The 15,335-nt window shown below is 35.6% G+C and overlaps 1 protein-coding gene across 1 annotated transcript in view; it reads right to left on the minus strand.

Moving 5' to 3' along the window:
* Nucleotides 1-3,093: 3,093 nt before the first annotated feature.
* Nucleotides 3,094-15,335, minus strand: part of LOC101799612 (carnitine O-palmitoyltransferase 1, liver isoform) — a 55,219-nt gene continuing 42,977 nt past the window's right edge. Inside the window, exons 20-24 of the mRNA XM_072038969.1 lie at nt 9,216-9,301; nt 7,759-7,861; nt 6,197-6,334; nt 5,169-5,344; nt 3,094-4,450 (exon numbers count right to left, since the gene is read on the minus strand). Of these exons, the coding sequence (XP_071895070.1) occupies nt 4,294-4,450; nt 5,169-5,344; nt 6,197-6,334; nt 7,759-7,861; nt 9,216-9,301 (660 nt within the window). The 3' untranslated portion in view covers nt 3,094-4,293. The remainder of the gene's footprint in view (nt 4,451-5,168; nt 5,345-6,196; nt 6,335-7,758; nt 7,862-9,215; nt 9,302-15,335) is intronic.

Genomic DNA, 15,335 nt, shown 5'->3' on the forward strand with positions numbered 1-15,335 from the left:
AGGGGTGCTTCTACATCAGCACAGATTGTAGTAATTTAATAATGAGTCACATTTGGTCTCTGAAGTGGATAATACTGAATGGCAAATATCCACACTCCAATGAAGATTTATGGAAGCATTATTTTGGGGGGGTATGCTTATAGGATATGCTACTGTTTTTTGCAAATTCACCATATACCTCTTCCTCTCCTTCACATGTTAGCAGTATTGCTGCAATTTTTACTACAGTAGACACTTCAACTGGGATCTGGGCCCCACTGTGTTAGGTCCGTGCTCAGGATCAGATATTCCTGACTCTTTCTAAAGGCCTAAGATCCTACTGAAGTAAAGGGAGAGACTTTGGATGGATTATGGACTGAGACCTAAATAACTGGCAGACTAAAGAAAAACAGTAAGGGGGCCTGCTATCCTGCTTTACAGAACAGACAAGAACTATAATTCAAGAAGGCCCTTTTCCCTAAATCACAGCCACAGAAATTCAGTGAATCTCTCTCAAGACCAGACAGGAAGTCTAGAGCAGAGCTAAGAAGAGAACTCAGGTCCCCGAAGTCTCCGTTTTGCTCCTTAGCCACAAACCATGCCCTTTCTGTAACACAGAGCTCTGTGCTGCGCAATGAATTAATAACATTTGTTAACTACTAGCACTTCTCAGAAGGCCTGTCTGACATAGCTTCATTAGTTACTGACTAGGATGGTAAAAAAGAACTCTAATGAGTAAACAGCAAAGTATGCTACAGCAGGTTGCCATGCTGCAATATTTGGGATGGAGACCATCTGTGTACAGGTACCCTCTTCATTGATTACAAGCAGCTCTGCAGAACGAAGTGACTTAATTGCTTTACTCCAGAAACAGAAATACAGACATGCGCCAAACATCAAGCATTTATACAATTCTCACTGCAATGGCTATTGTAATTCTTTTTTCCTTTTTTCCTTTTAATTCCTGCAACTAAAAAAATAAAAAATAAAGAAAAATCACCTAAAGACAGAGATCAAATGATGACACTATCCTAGTTCTATCACACAGTAAGCTATTGCTATTAGTGCAGTAAAATACAATGCAATTAATCTAACAATTTTAAGTGTGTACAAAGTTCATCACTTTCAGTAATATTCATTACTTGTTAAGTATGCATACAGATGCCCAGACCTGTCCAGGGTTAACCCAACAGGGCACCAGTGTTAGAAATTGCCAGATTCTGTAGACAAGGGAAGGGCTAAAAGTCAGCAGACCAACCTCAACCTGGGGCTAAACTAATAGGATAATAACAGAACAAATTTCTAGACGTAAAATGCTGAAAGTGCAGAGTCAGGAACTCCCTTTGTGTGAAAACTGAAAAGACAGTGAAAGGATATGTGCTGACTTAGTGGGGTCAATGGCAAGGATGAAACTATCAAATGAGGATGGAAAAAAAAATCATTAAAACTGGTAATAATGGTAAAAGAATAAAATGGTGGTGGGCTGTTTATTTGAGAGGGACTAAAATGGGTCCCTGCTGAAGAGATCTGTGCCTAATCAAAACAACGTGGAACAGCACAATAAAACTATTGTTCTGACCATATTCTTAAGACCCCAGTGCTATGAGAATCCTTGATGGGGGCTCCATTATCACTGAGGAGCTCCATTTAAGCTCAGGCCTTTGCTCCTTCCTGAAATACTTAACAGATACAACCCGGCCCAGCTATATACCATGGTGATGCTGGCTGACTGATTTAAATTCCTGGTATGACATTGCATTTACTTCATCACTATGGACTTGTTGGGCAACAAATAGGACCATAGGCTAATTTTGTTACAGTCACAAGAACTAGTCTGCTCTTTTTGATGAGGTACCATGCATATTGTTGGTGTGGTTTGTAGGCACACAGGGCTGGATCTCAAACATAGTCCCTTGCTGCTGCTGAGTCTTGTCTGTGTTCGGTTTAGTAGGGCCCATGGAACATCCATGTTACATTTCCCAAATGTGCCAGCAATTTCTTGTACATTTCACACATAAATCAAGAGATTCAAAACAGTACTTACTGTGCCACAGAAAGAGTCAGAGACTGAGGGCACCAGCAACATCAAATGACTTTGAACTGGCAGAACATTAAAAACTAAAACTAAACTAAAAAAATAAAAATCCTAGGTAGACCTACGTTACATAAGAAAACAAACAAAACAAATTCCCCTGAATTTCCTGTCTCATGTGGCTGAAAATTCTTTCATGATCTCAAAGTGATTAATTCAGGCCTGCACATTTAGCATTCTAATACCTCTGAGAAAGTGAATACAGTCTGCCTGCTTCTTGCCTCAGCATCTGTTCATGTTCAGTACTTAGGGGTTCTAAGAATGACATAGCAAGAAGTATTGTTTCTCTGGGTCCCAAAGCTGAGTAGTAGAAACCATAAGTATGAGATTCATACAAGGCAAATATAACACAATCTACTGGCTCTGCTTTTAAAAACCTCTTGAATATGCCAATGTACAAGAACCTAAACTCTTGTAGAACAGACATAACATATTGTCTCCAGGAAAAATGTTTTAATTATGCATTTCTTTCCATATATTTATGAGGTTCTATTTTTAAATTGTTCAGATTCCTGGCCCACACTATATCCAGAAGAGTATTCTGCCCCTTTCTCCTTGAATGGTTACGATAATTTATTTTCCATTCTAAATGTATGTGATTTGTACTCACATCTTTTATCTAAAATGGCTTCTATTCCTCTTTGATATTTATACACTGGATTTATTTATAAAGAGTCATCGTATCTCCTCTCTGCCTTCATTTGCCTAGATAAAGCAGAAAATCTCCTTTGTTTGTTTCTAAAGATAGATATTCCACACACACATATTGATCCCAGTTTTCAGAACTGCACCTGTTCCAAATTAACTTTTATCTTTCTTAAGCACAGATGACCAGAACTGTACTTGGTACTCCAAATGAAAACTTGACAGCATTTTATAAAATGACACAAATGTTTTCCTGTGTCTACTAAAATTTTCCAATATTCCCCACAAAAATAAAGGTTATTATTATTTATTTATTTTTAAATAGCATGAATTCTTACCTACTATTCTGGCAAGATTATTTTTAATAAATCAACATGACATGGAGAATATCTTTATTCTTTTCAGCACAAAAGTCAGAAATATTCAAGCAAATATTATTAACCTAGCATAAATACATCTAAAACCAAACAGCTTTATTTTTGATATAATCTGTCAAGTCATTTAGAAAACAATATGGCAGCAAATAGCTTACTCTTGCTGGAGAAAATAAAATTGAACAACAATGAGAATGAGAAGCAGAAAACATATCACAGAGAAGATATGAAAATTTTACACATTTTAGTTTTTATACATACTGAGTGTGTAGCATTTTAGATTTTAAACATACCAAAAATAAATAAACAAACAAAAGTTATTCAAAACTTTAAGGGAAACTGGATTGCAAAGCTAGGTTTCAGCAAATTTTAATTCTGTATAAAAGATTCATAAAATCTTTTCATAAGATTTCATAATCTTAAAAGATTCATAAAAGATTCTTTTGTCACATACTCTTGTACTTTAAGATAGGAGAAAAAAGGACGTCAAATTCCTACTTTTTATTAGACAGGCTCTATGTCTACTAAAGCTACTGTTGGAAAAAAGTTAGGAGGAGGGAGTAGGAAGTGAGGGAGGAGGAGGGAGAGTGGCACTAAGAAAAGGATGCTAGTATTGTTTTAGATGTTTTTTTCCAACAATGAACACCAAACCAATTGACAATGTTGCTCTCTTTTCCAAAAATAGTACATCAGCAGACAGGAGAAATAAGTTGCCAAAGCAGAGAAGATCCAAAGCCAAACACAGCAGATTTACCTACTACCACTGGAAATTAAATTGCTTCACCATTCACATAATAACCAAAATAAGACAGGAAATTTTTACTTAGTTTCTACTGGATGTCTACTCAAAAACATCCAAAGTCATTTTAAGTTAAACTGACTTTTAATTAGAGTCTAGGTAAAGACTGGGCCAATTCTTCAGAAAATCATAAGTACAGAGAAAATCTTTTTTAGTAGGAAATGTAGTAAGCTTTCTTTTGTATTAAGTTACTTGAAAAAATGTTGGATATTACATGGATTTCACTTACACCAGCATAACTCAGAAAGAATTCATGAGAAGTCAATGAAATTAGTCCTATGAAAGATCAAGGTAAGATCATTAAGCAGCAGCACTGTGGAGACTGACGATATATCCATATTAATACTCATTGGCTTTATAATACATGGAAAATTATTGAAAACCTTCAGTCTTGCAGGTTTTAATTACGCATGTAAAATCTGGGATAAACATCTCCCAAATTCCTCCATGATCATGCATTCACCTAGACAGTCAGAGTATCCTCGTTTTTCTGCCTCTTCAGCTTGCACCAGGAGACAAGTACATGTTGCTTTCACTTCTTCCCAAGATAGATATCTCAGTCTGACAGAGAAAAAATAATTTAGTATAAAATATATCCATTTTAAATACAGAAAATAATTTAAAAGACAAACTTCAAACTTCTTAACTAAGGTACTAACAGTAAATTCAGCCTACTGCTGGCAAAGAAAACAGCACCAAGTTCTTCAAGGATTCCCGAAACGGCATTTTACCACCCCTTCCTTTGAATAAACTAAACTACCAGTTGTTGACATTGTATTCGGCTACATTATTAACATTATTCTTTCTTTTATGCAATTCAAATAAAGGCATAATTTGGCATCATCTACCCCATCTATACATTATCCACAGCAGAAATTATTCAAATATTTTCAAAATTATTATTGTCTGAACACCACAAACATAATAACAACAATTTTCTTACTACTTCTTTGGGAAAGGTTTTGTTAGAAATGAACGGACTGGAGGGGATTATGAAGAGAATTAATTATGTGATCAACACAAAACTAACTTTTGTTTTTGAAGCAGAACTAATATGTAAGTCCTTGAAGTCTCCATACTACGTTCCTAAGGGATAGGAATAGTCTCCTCTTTATGTATTTATTTAATTAAGAGGGAAAAAGCTATGTGAAGGTAATTCCTTTTATACAAACCACCTGTCATTTTAGTCATTATTTCTTAGGTAAATATGATACTGGTTACATGACAAATTACTGAAGATAGACCAATGGGTTATGCATTACTATTTCCAACTATTCACCTGTCTTTCTCCAATTTTGGTATTATTTCCATTGCTGATGTTAAAACTGGGTTATTTCCTTCATTACTTCCTATGTCCATGTAGTTTAGTGCAGTCAGCTGTGGATTTTTATCTGGACTTTCTTCATAATTTTTGCAACCAATGCATTTACAAATAGAGGAACACATAATTTTAGCCTGTCAAATACAGAATATTTGTATAAAAATTATATAAAACTTAAATTAAACATACAACTGAAGAACGACTAGACCTATATCACAAGGGACTTATTCTAGATATACTGGTCTATATTCTCAGAGTGAGACTGTTGGTATCAATTTGAGGAAGCAAGTCAGTTCCCTCCAAGGATTCTCTGTGGAGAATAGTGATACTCCCTTGCTCTGTACACAGACATAGCACAGACTGCTCCCCTTCAATTTGTGGACTGAGCAATAAAGCTACCTGGATTGGCAGAAAACCTTGCCTGCATTCATGATATTATGAAGAGTCTTCCAAGCCTGGTGAGGCCTGAAGACTACCACCCATTCCTACTCTTTCATGTAGGATCTAATGAGGCTGCAACAAAGAGACTCCAAAATATCAAAAGGGACTTTATGTCCCTCAGAAAGATGTTAAAGGGATCAGGAGTACAAGTAATGTTCTCCTCCATCTTCCCATTTGGAGGCTGGGACCAAAGAAGAAGGAGATGAACAGACCAAGTGAACGATTGGCTGCATGGCTGGTGCCATGCTCAAGGTTTTGGGTTCTACAATCTCAGAGATACTTTTAAGCGACAGGGCAATGCTGTCACAGGATGGGGTGCACCTGACCAAGCGGGGCAAGAGTGTTCTGGTCAGCAAGCTGGCTGGCCTTTTAACTCATCAACTTCAGCTAGATTCAGTTCTCTGAAGTCAAAGACATGACAAGAATGAGACTGTGACCCCTATGTTCAAAAAATGTTATGATCAACAATTCAAAGAAAGAACCAGTTACAAAATAAAATCAATGTTAAAGTAATAATCAACAATAGGAAAATTCACCTGACTCACCTCAAAGCACTCACAATAATTCTTGAGACATCCTGAACGTCTGCAATTGCATCCTTTGTTATGGTGAGGTTTAACTTCTCCCAGTTTTGTTTGCCCAATCTTTGGTAGGAAAGCTTCTGGGTTTCTATCGAGACAGACCTGAAACAAAAAATGTTAAATTATGAGACATTCAAAGACATACTTTGAAACACTTGAAGAGTGTCGTGCAATATTTAATTACGAATTTCTCACTTTCTACTCATCCTTGGTGACGTGAAGAACATATATAAAAGAGTCTTCTACAGCATGTGAAAGCAGAAATTCAAAGATTCCAGAATATTAAGCTGACTGGGCTATATCACAGAAAGCAACTCAAATTGGTCAAATAATATCCTAAATGACCCATCTATTATTCACTTGGGGCTGGTTTTGTCTCGCTGCTGACCCTACTTTCACCAGAAATAAAAAGTTGCCAGTGAAAAATAGTGCACATATGGTCATGTACATCTCATGAGTATTAATGATACTTATTAATGTTCCAATACAAGAACATTCAATGAAATCAGCATTGGATACTCCATTGGAAATGTAGTTTTTTTCACATCCTAAGACCTCACAAATGCCGTGGACTACTAAAAGGCTGATTAAAGGGATTCTATACACTTTATGTCCAATATTTATGGATGACACAGAAGCTAGTATGCTTTCCTCAGGCACAGACAAGATCTCTTATTCTCTAACAGGATGCCATCTGCAACAGTGAAAGACAGTCATCAACGGACGTCAACAACCCCATCAGTACAACTACTGAAGAGCATTTGATTTGAAAACCAGTTGTTGCATGTTGATCCCAAAAACTGATGTAGCTTCCACTGGTCGAATGCAGCAAAGTAATAAATCTAATTAGATCAAATTCTTGTACCATCCAGAGATTATTTGAATGATACAAAAGAGCTCTGGAGAGTTGCATGCAAGAATAGCAAAGCCATTAATATATCCTAATTTTAAAGTATCAGCAGTAGAATAAGACCTTTCATTTTCACTCTAAACTTTACAAAACATAACAGACATATATACGTCTAAGATTAAATTATTGCCCAGATTTTGAAGTTTGAAACACAAACAAAAATCAGCCCCCATAGTACTCTATCTTTCATTAATAAATCAACCAGAAAGACTGGTACAGACAATTGCAGAAGATCTGTCAATGAGAATAATAATGTGGATAATGATAAATTGTTTTCCTTTAAATACCTCTAATTTGGGGACACAATAAATTTTCCTTTAAGTGAAAACATTTCTGAAATTAAACTTGGGGTTCCATACTTCCTTCCAAGAATGAAAATTATCATTCAGTTATCATACCACCAGTTTTAATCCAAAGTATCAGAAGTTCTATAAAAGGAAATTAAATATGTATATATAGGTATTTATTTATGTAAGAAAAATATAGAGACACCACAGTGTTATTTAATATAAAAATAACATTTCAAGGAATTTTACTGGAGAAAAAACAATACTTCTGTATTTTTCATACGTATTTTTCACAAAGATGATACTGGTCTGTATTATTTTTTTTTTACCTTAATGGCTTTAAATCGTTCAGTTTCATGAAGTGGATTGTTGTAACAATTATTGCAGTTGCAATTGCAGCAAAAATCACCATTGGCAAAGCAATCACAATATCTGTGATTAACATATAAGGCAAAATAAGAAATGAAAAGATTAACTGCTTTTAAATGTTATACTATTTCAAGACAGAATTTATAGTTTCTACTCATGAAAAATGTCCCCTTCCTCAGTCATTTAATCATACCCAAACCCATACAAAATCCTTCTCTCTTTCATTGAATTTTATGTTTTGTAAAACAAGCCCACTCCACAAATGAATCAAATTGTAATCATTATGTACACGGCTCCATGCATCTTATTTAGGTAAATAATGTTTATGCATGTAAACATAATAATACTGTGTGCATAATATTTATGCATATATTATTATGCATAGCAGCCAGATAGATACTTCACTACACAGCAATTACATTCCATAAATTATTTTCTGGATACACATTGATCAATACCTTCTAGCTTCTTATTGTATTTTCCGTATTTTTTATTATATTCAGTCATCCAAAACTCTGCACTACATTCTGAGCTTGTGTGAACATTAGTTTACATAAACTGTTGATCTTGGAATAAATGGAATACATTTATTGTATGTTTGTCCTTTCATATATACACTGCTACTAGCATTTATGAAATGTTGATAAACTATTACTTACAATTTAAGACACTGAGATTTTGTGCAGTTACATGGTTTCTTAGACTTTGTAAACCCTGAATGACAAGGTAGGCTACACAGGTTGAAAAAGGAAAAAAATTAGAAAAAAACAAACAAATACAGCTACTATGAAATTTAGTCTATACATTTAAAACAATAAAAACCTGTGTTTTTGTTTTGTTTTGTTTGTTTTGTCTTTTTTCCTTCAGCACTATTCGAGCTACTTAACAAATGTAGAGTCACAGAGCAGGTGACAAAAAGAGAAGACTAAATAACCTGTAATCTCCTGCTACCCACCAGCTGTCTCTACCTGGGGCAAATCAGCCCCCAGTCACAGAATCCAGTGATAGCTGAGCAACTACAAAGCATTATCACCTCTCACCTTGGGGTTGCATCTGCTTTGTATTTAACAATGATCTCCAATTAAATATTATTAAAAGAATTCCATTAGTGTTAGAAATATGGGCAAAGCACATTACTTACATTTGGAAACATATTCACTAATTCAGAAAATTAAATGTTTTTCAGACACATGGACACCACAACTGCATTGATCCTAAGAAACCCTGGAAGCATGCTAGACAGCCTTGACCACCACCAACAGGCTTCATGACCACTGAGATATACACAGAAAGCATTTGTACAGAACTGCATTTGTATTACAATAGAGAAGCAGCCATGTAACACAAAGATGTCTAGGAGTCATTTCCAGTATAAAATGCAGAAGTCATCATGGACTAAATGTTTCACTCATCTTACCCAGCTGAAGGCACTTTCACTTGCAGGTTTGATTCTGGCTGGAATGTGGCAGTGCTAGCTGCCGATTGTAAGGATCCATGTTCAAACTGTTTAAGATAAAATTCATGTAACTAGTTTATGTTAAGTTTTTAAAAAGACTCTCATGAGTTAGAAGAGATAAAGTAACACTGAGAAAACGCTCCAAGGATGCTTTGTTTGCCATGAATAGTGATAAAACTCATAGAAGTTTAAAACCATTAAAACTGCACGCATGTCCTCTGTGAAACTGCTCGGTATGTCAGGATCCCCATTTCCCCTGGCATGAAGTACCAAGAACAGCTTTCAGTGCTGCAGTATTAGCGTACTGTTTTCAACATACTGATAATTCTAGGTTCAGTTGCTTTTATTTCCAGTAGTCAACTGAAACTGGCTAGTGACTTGATAATTTACATTATGTTCATCTACCATATGACATCTAATTGGTTGAAGACTAAGCAAATTTTTAAAAAAGAATTAGATCAGAGGCCAACAAAACAGACTGCAGATCTGTTGTCTCTTCAGATATGCGATTAATAACAGCCTGGTTATGGAGAGAGAAGGGAAGAACAAATAGGATTATGCTGTTAATACACGTAAAATGAGGGGCTGTGAGTAACTGTAAATCATGGTTATTTTAATTGGTGATTAATCTAGCTGGCCATAAGGAAGAGGAAAATTAATATATTTAAAGCAAGAGAAGAAATTTAGGGAACAACAGACTGAGGATAAAATTAAAGAGAAAAGAATAGTTGTCCAGCCTATATCACTATGCCAGAATGTTTAGGCACAAATTTGATGATATACTACTTCTAGTGCTGAGAAACTCTATAGTTGATTGTTCCCTCTAGCCCTTGGGTTTTCAGTTCCCTCCTTTATGACAGTGATTGCTATTCACAACCCATCTGCTGTGCTTGTACTGACATCACGTATTCATTTCACATAAATCAGAAGTTAACAGGTAAAAATTTGCAGTGATTTTTACTAACAGCTCTGTTGGAAATAACACACTAGAAATCAAACTTCTGCAAAGATTTCTGGTCTTCTGTTCAGTTTTCATTTTTAAAAATAAATTGAAATGCTTTTCTACCACTTACTCCGTCAGCAGAAAAGAAACATGAAAGAATTATGATTTAATCAGATGTAATGACTACTAAATCCTAATCATGAGGAGAATGTAAAGAATTTTACTGGAAGAAAACAGTCCCCTTCTTCTGTAAAAGCCAATATGCCTTCCTACTCCCTCCCCCCAAAAGAGTTGAAAACTATTTTTAATTTTGGTATTATTTCCAGAAAATTCTGAAACTGGGATAAGAGGCAATGGGCACAAACTGAAAAACAGGGAAGTTCCATCTGAACACGAGAAAACACTTCTTTACTGTGAGGACAACAGAACACTGGAACAGATTGCCCAGAGAGGCTGTCGGGTCTCCTTCTCTGGAGATATTCAAAACCTGCCTGGATGCCATCCTGCACAACGTGCTGTGGGTCACCCTGCTTGGCATGAGGGCTGGAGTAGATGATCTCCAGAAGTTTCCAACCTCAACCATTCTGCTATTCCATGATTCTGTGATACCTTTATTGTCCTGGTTTCAGTTAGGAAAGAGTTAATTTTCTTCCTAGTAGCTGGTAGGGTGCTATGTTTTGGCTTAGGATGAGAAGAGGGCTGATAATATGCTGATGTTTTAATTGTTGCAGAGCAGTGCTTACACCAAGCCAAGGACGTTTCAGCTTCTCACTCTGTCCTGCCAATGGGCAGGCTGGGGTTGCAGCAGGAGCTGGGAGGGGACAGACCCAGAGCAGCTGACCGAAACTGGCCAAAGGGGTATTCCATCCCATCTGACATCATGCTGAACAATATGTAGGGGTGGCTAGCCATGGGGGGGGAGCGGACTGCTTGGGGTTAGGCTGGGCATTGGTCAGCATGTGGTGAACAATTGCATTGTGCATCTCTTGTTTCATACACATTATTAGTAGTAGTACTATTATCATCATTATTGTTATTATTATTGTTGTTATTATTATTTTTCTGTCTTATTAAACTGTTTTTATCTCAACTGACAGGCTTCACTTTCCTGTTTCTCTCCCCCATCCCAGAGAGGGAGAGGGGAGGGTGAGAAAACCGCTGTGTGGTGTTTAGCTGCCGGCCGGGTTAAACCACAACAGAAATTGTATTGGATGCAAAACTAATCTGTCCAGACTAACTAAACTGTCTTTAGAAAATTCATAGTTGTTATTCCTGACATAGACATAATAACCCTTATTAAGGAAAGTAAAAAGAATGTATGCTGCTACTTGATAAATGCAAAGAAAAAAGCTTCTTTACCTCTTGCTCATTCAGATCCAGTTTGCCTGAAACAGGCAAATACTGCCCCAGTACAGCTGTTACAGAGTTGCCCACATCTGAAAAGAAGATATTTACCTGAAGACTGCAGAACTACTCCGTGTATACAGTTTATTTTTTGCATTTTTTTTTTTAATTAAGCATACCTGCAAATAGGTAGCTTGAACTTCTTATACTAATAAAGAAATATTACTTCCCTGACACTGTCTGTCTTCTTTCTGCACCTCCTGTTACGATCTACTTTAGAAACCAAACTTACTCTACAATTGTGTCAATGAATGGATGAATGAATTGTGGCCTAGAAGTTCTCTGTCCAGGAATGTTTTTTTTTTTTTTTCATTGCAAAGAACAAGAATAAAAAGCTTATCACACACACACACAAAACAAAAGCAAAACCACCACCTCCAACAAAAAACTTAAAGAAGAATAAATCGCCAATTTGTAAGCTAGGAATTTGAGCACAGGTTGTTTTTACTCTATGACACCAAGAACATTAAAAAACAAATTGCATAATGGCATAGAGTTATAATATTTTGATAAGATAAAAATGGCTGAAACGTGTTTATGTGTGGTGCCTAATATTAAAAGGCTTTCTTTTCACATTGACATCAACATACAGCACTGTAATAAAGTTAATAAAATAATACATAATTATCAACAATTTAAATAAATAAAATGTCAGTGATAAATAATGAAAAAAGCCATGTTTATCTTTCTGAGGAAGCTATATTTTGGTAAAGAAATATTCTCTCAAGTGTTGTATTGCTTCTAAGATGAAAATGTATTACTCCACTAAACATCAGAATAGCTAAACCATTAACTTTAGGGCCTCAGAAAGCACCTTCCTTAAAAATGGATGGTAATTCAAGTTCACCAAATGATGCAAAAATCAGTGGGACATTTTAAATCCCAAAGCTAAAGTATACCTGAGAGCCCTCGAAGCTGCTCTTGTTTTATACAGAAACAGTGACACTTGGTGGCAAGCTATGGTAAATGCAAATGTATGCAAATATTTATGCTTGCATTGTATTCTACATATTCATTTCATCTTTCTTATTACATTGAAGTGCCTAGCATTTTTCAGTTATAAAATAATGTAATAACTTGTGATAGCTATGCTAACTGTGGCTCATCTCCCATTGTCACTGCGTAAGAACATAAACACATGCAGTTGCACATTAACCATGATGTGCTTGCTATCTGACGTGTTAGAGATAATTTTAACTTTCATTTTACCAGATTGAAGATAATTATGTTGGTCTTGATACTGGGGCAGTAGATAAACTGGTTTTAGTTCCTGTGTGGCACAGTTGTGTATGCAGAGTATTTGAGTACCTCCTTCCAACTGACAGATTACCTGGAATAAATAACTAATGATTAGCTTTTGTCTAAGAAACTTTAATTCTTAACATAAAGATATAAAGGTTTTCATAAGGGCAATGCATTTCATAAAGCTGCATAATCACAGACTGGAGTCTCTCAGACAAACTCATTATTATGCATTAAGTTTTTTGCTTTTTGACCCTTTCACTTTGTTTGGTTCTGGAAGCAGTTCTTGAGGTACCGTACTGTATCTCCTCAATCTAGTTGAGATGGACTCCTGGTTCTCTAAACTGTTGCATGGGGAGTGTTTTGCATGTTATGCATTTTTGTTGTTTTGTTTTGTTTTGTTTTTTACTCTAGTTTTCTACTATGCTGGTCTAAGATTTGGTTCCCTAACCAGAAAACACCACATTCTGTTTCAAGGTTTCATTTCACTTACTTAGAAGTGATTCCTTTGTGAGGTAGTTTTCATATGATCATATTTGCTTCTAGCAAGTATAGATAAGTAGAAAATAATATGTTATATACAAAATAGCCCTGTACTTGATAAAATTTAGACTGTGAGTCTGAGGAAGTCTTATTAGTCTTGACAAAGGGCTTATTAAGTAGGATTTTTTGGTGCATGTGTGGTATAAATAAGTTACGAATTTTCTTTAGCATACAATTCTGCTATCAGTTACAGAATACAATCACCACAGGGTTGGTATCATTTCTGTGTAAACATCTGGGTTCCTCCACTACACCTTGCAATGCTAATAACTTGCAGCCAGATTCGCCAACATTTGAACTCTGAAAAATTGTTCTGTCTTGGTAATTCTCAATAACATTTCTAACTGCCTCTCTTACCTCAGTCTGAAACATCAAGTATTACATCTTAATAGCCATGCTTTAAAATCTACTTTGAATTCCAAACAAATACAATAAATTTTAAAAAATAAATGCATACTTACTACTTCATCATAGGCAGAAGCATTAGTCTGAGGTAAGCCACAAATACCACTGGAAGATTCTAGTACATAAAATAAAGAATATTTTGTTTACTAAGAGATCAGTGTTTTTATACCAAGAGATCATTTATAGTGTTAATAAAGGCAGATTTTCATGTCACTATGGCATTACAGTCTTATGAAAGAATATTTAATATTCTCTTGTGACAGACTTGGGAAAAACAGACTTCAGTATGAGTTTGTTTGATGTCTCTAAAAGGTTTATTGTGCCCATCTGGTAAAATTCATTTAGCAATGACATTACGTTAGCAAGGCAGATGAATATGTCAGCTTCCATTGTAAAGACTGTATATTGCTAACATACAAAGGATGGCTGCGGGACTAAATGCATTATAAGGGACATTATATGCCAGAAAGAACAACTTGAGAACACTTGCTTTGCTAGATAGCATCTACATGGTAGTAGGCTGTCTGTTTAACACTGGCTGACATACAAGGCTTGGTACACAAAAAGGAAACTCAATCATTCTTTTGAGGGATACAAAAAACAAGATGGGCCATGAAGTATCACCCTGCAAATACAGAATATTTGTTAAATAAGTCTCCTCAATACCATTAGAGAGAGCAGACTACATTCCACATCAAAAAAGAAGGCAACTTTCTTCACTGCTCTTGGTCCACTCAGACTTCAGGAAAAACTACCCTTTCAGACCAAATCTAGCAGTCGGTTTAACCCTGAGCATGGTTGTGAACAGGCAGAATACACCAACTCAAGAGCTTACTATCATCAGCAGTATCAGTGCAAACCACAGTTTTAACACCTCTGGTCAGACTTCAAAGTGAAATAAAAACATTGTTCGAAAAAATCCAAAAGGGAAATTTTGTTGCAAGAAGGAATATTTTCTTCACACTCCCCTGAATGAATGGAGAAAGGGTACAGGAGCAAGGAAAAAAAAATCAAAAGTAAGACAACTACATGGTTGAAGCAACATGAACATACACAAAGAAATGGTGATCCTTTTCAAACCTTGTTTCCTTCCAAGCCTTCTTAGCTCTACTAATGTTTTCAGAAATGGCTCAATGTCTCATAATGCAATTTTCCAAATCTAGAAACTATGTTATTTAGCTATTTAAATGCTTTTCTAAGGTTACTGAGAAAAAAAAAATCCCACTCAGCCACTTGAGGAACTTACCATTTAAGCAATCTGGCAAGTTTTTTGACTGCATAGGGCTGGTTTGGATTCCCTTATATTGGTCATAACAAATACAGTTATTCTCACCTGCAACTGGAGGTATTAATGGTCTAAACGCCTGAAGAAAAGAATGTTTAATTTATAACTATTTTATATATTAAATGTCTCATTTTTAAAAAGCCAAACAAATAAACAAAAATGATTTATAGTGGCCTTCAAAATTAGAAATTATTTACATTTTCAAGATATAATTAAGCACATAAATGCTGCAAACAGCATTACCAGATACCACTGAAAC

The sequence above is a fragment of the Anas platyrhynchos genome, chromosome 5, assembly GCF_047663525.1.
Source record: "Anas platyrhynchos isolate ZD024472 breed Pekin duck chromosome 5, IASCAAS_PekinDuck_T2T, whole genome shotgun sequence".
Classification (NCBI taxonomy): Eukaryota; Metazoa; Chordata; class Aves; order Anseriformes; family Anatidae; genus Anas; species Anas platyrhynchos.